This window comes from Salmo trutta, chromosome 20, assembly GCF_901001165.1.
Source record: "Salmo trutta chromosome 20, fSalTru1.1, whole genome shotgun sequence".
NCBI lineage: Eukaryota > Metazoa > Chordata > Actinopteri > Salmoniformes > Salmonidae > Salmo > Salmo trutta.
The window spans coordinates 36,152,332-36,158,331 of record NC_042976.1 but is presented as its reverse complement, the minus strand read 5'-3'; the positions used below and the strand labels follow the sequence as shown (position 1 = coordinate 36,158,331).

The following is a 6,000-nucleotide window of genomic DNA, read 5'->3' as shown; positions in this document are numbered from 1 at the left end:
GGTCGAATTGCTGCAAAGAAGCCAATACTAAAGCCAATACTTGTTGTCAATGTTTTGGTGTCAGACTGGTGGCAGTTGTGGAAAAAAAGTCAATAGTTGGAATATTTGCAGCGTTAATTGAAAATAATGTTTAATAATGAAAATAGATGCTTTTTCATTAATTAGGCTATTTTCTCTTGAACCATATGGTTTAACTACTAGAAAGTCAATGACATTATGGACACAGATATAATAAATTAATCCTATATATTAATATAACGTGTACATTTTTACAGTAATTTTACGGTATAAATTACCAAAGTTACAATAGATTGCCATATATTTGCTGTTAATTACCAAAATTACTGGTAGCTTTGGTAAATTATACATACCTTTGCAATCCTACAGTAGCTGAGACACACGCTGTAAATAACCAAAACCTACAAAAATGAAGATACACAACCATTTATGGATATTCAGCAAATAACATAGGTATTGCAACCATGGTGAAGATAGAATAATGTTCTAATTTAGAAAAAGTTGAAATACAGAAAATATTCCTAAATTTCCCTATTGTAATAACGAATTCAAAAGATATGCAATCCAGGAAAACACGATCATCGAGAACAGGACATTTTGTTTGGTCATGGTTCCCTCTTGTGGCTGTTCAATGAAATGATTTGAATCTAGGTCACAATAACATCAACAAACACTGTATTTTAATTTACAACATCTGTGTGCTCAAATATTTAGCATAATCTCACAAAAATCTTACTCCACCCTTAAGCAAACAGAGTTAAGTGGCGAAAGGACCATATAGTGGCGAAAGGACCATATAGGACTGGGCATGATAACTCACCCCACCCATAAAAAGATAAGCCAGTAATCAGGAAGCGAGTTTGCCTGTGTTCCAGTCTGGGGAGAGGAGAGGTGAACTCCCTATGGTTATGTCTGGGACCCTCTGGTCCACTTCCTGGTTGGTGAGAGGGGTCTCTCAGAGACCAGACAGCTCCGGCACTTCATTACAGTGTTGAAATGTGCCAGAAATAAATCTTTATGGAGTCTGCGGAGAAGCTGCAAAAAGAGACACCTTCCGCTCCAGTTCATTAGAATGTGAACCACTCACATTGTTCCTGACTTCCCTTCACACAGAATGGGCACATAAGAAGTAAGAGCGAGAATAAATCATTGTAGTAGTTGTAGTAGTTGGAGCATACTGACAGAACTCTATGAAGTAGAAATTAAAAGGCATTTTAAAGACAGTAAGAGGTTATTGCCACATAACCTTCTGCGTCATTTTTAGTTTCTATGTATAGTTTTACAGAGGATGATGACAAGATGATAAAATTACTAATATCACATCATGGAAGACATAGGAAAATGCACATACAGTAAAACAATCAGGCTGAAGAAGGGTTCGAGTTGACAATAATACAGTTTTAAAGCAGCTTGATTAGATTAAAAACATGTCAATACTGATGTTGCACAAGGTACAAAAGCATGACTATTAGCATTAGCAACGTAATGTTAAGTCAAGGTGAACATGAACAAGTCTTACTAGCATGGCTAGCCATCTCAGAGACAATACTGTAGTTGTTACTAAGGCATAATGTTTGGTCAGGACAAACAAACAATATTTCCCAGAAAATATTCAAACAACAATGAAAAAAACTCAGTGAAAGTCATGACCATATTTATATCTTAGTACCTTAATTTCCCCTCAAAAGCTATAAAACATTTATAGGGGAGAAGAATAAAACAAACTAACCTGGTACATTTCATGACAGTGGCATTCAAGCACAAACTGAGTGATGCTTTTACCTTTTTCTGTACTCCGTATTGTGGAATTACATTCATAATGTTCTATATCTTCCAGTTTCGTTTTTCCTTCAAATAATCTAAACAGGTAGATGACAGTTACTGTTTTATTTGGACGCGTGAACGAATCAATTAATGAATGACTATTACAATCAGTTGCAGAAGGCCACAAACATTAAAATGAGTTATAAAAAGCAAGTGACCAAAACAGTTAAGTTCAAAATCACTATCAAAAAACACAAAAAATAAATTTTCATTTGTTTGGCAATAGCTCCACCAAGATACAAATAACACAAAGACACTTGCAGCATCAAACATAATTTGATGTCATGTTCCATTAAGAAAGTTGTATTTGATTTTGGTTATAACATATCTGCATTATATCTCACAGGGTGATTTCATAATATAAAAATAAACATTACATGTAGGCTATTAGTACCAATACGTTTAGGATACATTCAGATTAATTCTCACACCATTGTTCTGAGTTGAAATAAAAAAAACGTAAAGGAAAGAAAATTAAGTATTTGGTTACTATGGGTAAACAATATTCAGATAGGCACATGTCAGTGATGCTAATTTGTGTCTCTGTTGAGGTACTGTATGTCTTAGCGGCAAAACGTTGGAGTCAGACTTCTGAAATATGAAAACTGTAAGACACACATCAAGAGTGAAATAACAACATTTACTCACAGACAATTGGCACATCTCAGTAAGTTTAACCTACAATTTAGAGAAGGATGAAGTAGTTAGAGCGAGTGCGTATAAACATCACACCAGTGTCTCTGGTAGAGTGTATTGTCTGCTGATAGGAGCTGCCCTATCTGCCACCTCTCCTTCTGCAACTCTGGGCTGCCTGACACCTTCCCTTCCAGAGGACCAGAGGAGGGGGTCGTAGGGGCCACAGTCTGGGACCCAGGGCTGCTGCTGCCCTGGGGGGCAGTTGTAGATTCTGGGTGGGTCACACACCCAGGCTGGTGCGTGGAAAGGCAGAGAGAAGGTGTGGAGAAGTTCCTCTGAGCGGTCCAGAGTAGGAAGGGGGAGGCCTTCCATCCACCCTACCGTCAGGCCTGCCTCTGAGGGAGGGACTGGCAGGCTGTCCCATTCCGCCCCTTAGCGTAACGGCCTCTGGGCTGCAGCCCCCTGGTTGGCCCAGTGGTCAGTGAAGTAATAACATGTTTGTACCCTCCAATCTCTGCCCTCTCTTCGTCAGAGGGCTACTGCTGCAGCAAGTCCCTGGGGAGTGTGGCCTGCACTCAGGCATACCAATTGAGGTGTAAGTTCATCTGACATGCTGTTTGCTGTTGTTACCTTGGTGACTGTCGAGTCCCTCCAATGAGCCACAAGAGCTGCATTCTGAAACGTCGCCATGGGAAACTGGGAGAAACCATGTACACATAATCAAAGTCTTATCTCCACCTAGTGTACATGTAATTTATTCTAGGTTGCAGGGTTTCAAAGAACAAAGAACGAGACATGCTATTCAAAGACAATGAACGTACCAGTGATATGATGATCCATAAACCCTTTCCTTAGAGAGGAATGCCAGGCACCCCAGAAATGTTAATCAGGTGAGTCTAATGGAAAAATCAGAAATATTCTTCATATTAAGCAGCAATATACAATACAGTGTATTAGTGCTATTTTCAGAGATGAAATGGCCAACAACTTGATCATTGGGCAGCTCTGCACCGCTCTGATTCAGAGGGGTTGGGTTAAATGTCGGAAGATACATTTCAGCTGAATGCATTCAGTTGTACAACTGACTAGGTATATCCCCCTTTCCCTTCCCTTTTCCCCTTTGCCTGTGGATGGTGAGTGGTACTGTGGCTGTCGCTGGTACAACCTTTGACGTGGCCCACCAGTGTGTACTGCTCGGGGACCTTGAAGAGCCTGTCAGAGAGGGGGCTGCTGTCCCCCTGGTCCTGGGAGAGCAGGCACTCCGACAGCACTGGAGAGTTGATTTCATAGGGAGACACATCCGCACTGGAGGCCTTGTTGGAGTCACTGGAGCAGCGCCTCTCAGTCAGAGAGAAGGGATCCTCAATCATCAGCATGCCTGGACCACTATTGGGAAGAGGAGAGAGACATTATGAAGAAGAACCTGCGCCCTAGTTACAAAGTATGCCATAATGTACAGATAAGGGGGGGAAATGTGTAGTACCACATAATAAAGGAATTAGAATTGATTAGTAAATAATGTATTCATAATGTATTAATCATTACTCACACATTTGTACATGTCATTAACCTACTTAGTCAGACATTTATAAACAACTTTCAAAGTATGTAATAATGATTTAGACGATCATTCATACGATGTTTAATATAGGCCTTTATAAACCAAATATTTTTGCACAGTCTCATCTAAAGTGTGGGCTATTTATACTTTAAAAATACTTTATAAATGTTTGGAGTGACCAGTGTAATTTCTCACAAAAAGAAGCACATGCCATTGGTAGACATTCCAGCAGTACCTGATGCTCCTTAAGGTCTCTCAAAATGGCACCTAGAACGTGTGTTTATCAATGGTTAAACAATAAGCACACAATACAGAGGATGTTTAAGAACATTTTATTCCAAAACAGTTACACTGTTGTAATAGTTTGATGTATAACTTCAGACACACTCTATGCAGAAAAAAAAACTTTTTTTGTCTGAAATGCTAATATAAGCTTTCTCGGCAGTGGCTTTTCTACCAAAATCAAAGTGTGGATTCCATTCACTCCTTAGAGCAGTGTAATCTCAGTTAACCCAAAACTGAAATCTTAATTTGGCATCATTTGGTCAGCTGCATGATTAGGTTCTGGGTCCATACATGTTAGAAATTGGGAGTTCCAAATTGCAAAGTATCCAGCCTTGCAAATCCCAAAAATAAAAATTAAGAAATTAAGAAATATCAGAACAAGCAATGTCAGAATCTGGAATATAAATATACACTACCGTTCAAAAGTTTGGGGTCACTTAGAAATGTCCTTGTTTTTGAAAGAAAAACAAAAAAAATTGTACTTTAAAATAACATCAAATTGATCAGAAATACAGTGTAGACATTGTTAATGTTGTAAATGACTATTGTAGCTGGAAACGGCAGATTTTTAAAAAGGAATATCTACATAGGCGTACAGAGGCCCATTATCAGCAACCATCACTCATGTGTTCCAATGGCACATTGTGTTAGCTAATCCAAGTTTAGCATTTTGAAAGGCTAAGCACCAGCAAGATTTATATCTACAGTTGAAGTCGGACGTTTACATACACCTTAGCTAAATACATTTAAGCTCAGTTTTTCACAATTCCTGACATTTAATCCTAGTAAAAATTCCCTATCTTAGGTCAGTTAGGATCACCACTTTATTTTCAGAATGTAAAATGTCAGAATAATAGTAGAAAGAATTATTTATTTCAGCTTAAATTTTTTTCATTACATTCCCAGTGGGTCAGAAGTTTACATACACTCAATTAGTATTTGGTAGCATTGCCTTTAAAATTGTTTAACTTGGGTCAAACGTTTTCCCACAATAAGTTGGGTGAATTTTGGCCCATTCCTCCTGACAGAGCTGGTGTAACTGAGTCAGGTTTGTAGGCCTCCTTGTTCGCACACGTTTTTTCAGTTCTGCCCACAAATTTTCTATAGGATTAAGGTCAAGGCTTTGTGATGGCCACTCCAATACCTTGACTTTGTTGTCCTTAAACCATTTTGCCACAACTTTGGAAGTGTGCTTGGGGTCATCAGACCAGAGGACATTTATCCAAAAAGTACGATCTTTGTCACCATGTGCAGTTGCAAACCATAGTCTGGCTTTTTTATGGCGGTTTTGGAGCAGTGGCTTCTTCCTTGCTGAGCGGCCTTTCAGGTTATGTCAATATAGAACTCATTTTACTGTGGATATAGATACTTTTGTACCCGTTTCCTCCAGGATCTTCACAAGGTCCTTTGCTGTTGTTCTGGGATTGATTTGCACTTTTCACACCAAAGTACGTTCATCTCTAGGAGACAGAACGCGTCTCCTTCCTGAGCGGTATGACGGTTGTGTGGTCCCATGGTGTTTATATTTGCGTACTATTGTTTGTACAGATGAACGTGGTACCTTCGGGCATTTGGAAATTGCTCCCAAGGATGAACCAGACTTTTGAAGGTCTACAATTTTTTTCTGAGGTCTTGGCTGATTTCTTTGGATTTTCCCATGATGTCAAACAAAGAGG

General features: G+C 39.0%; 1 protein-coding gene across 5 annotated transcripts in view; it reads right to left on the bottom strand.

The window, feature by feature from the left end:
• Positions 1-676: 676 nt before the first annotated feature.
• LOC115155962 (rho GTPase-activating protein 6) overlaps positions 677-6,000 on the bottom strand; it is a 74,871-nt gene continuing 69,547 nt past the window's right edge. For 3 of the 5 annotated variants that reach the window (XM_029703095.1, XM_029703098.1, XM_029703099.1), the window contains exons 11-12: positions 3,300-3,864; positions 677-3,174 (exon numbers count right to left, since the gene is read on the bottom strand). In XM_029703095.1, coding sequence (XP_029558955.1) covers positions 3,564-3,864 — 301 coding nt within the window. In that variant the 3' untranslated portion in view covers positions 677-3,174; positions 3,300-3,563. The remainder of the gene's footprint in view (positions 3,175-3,299; positions 3,865-6,000) is intronic. The other 2 variants (XM_029703097.1, XM_029703096.1) reach the window with 2 other exon arrangements.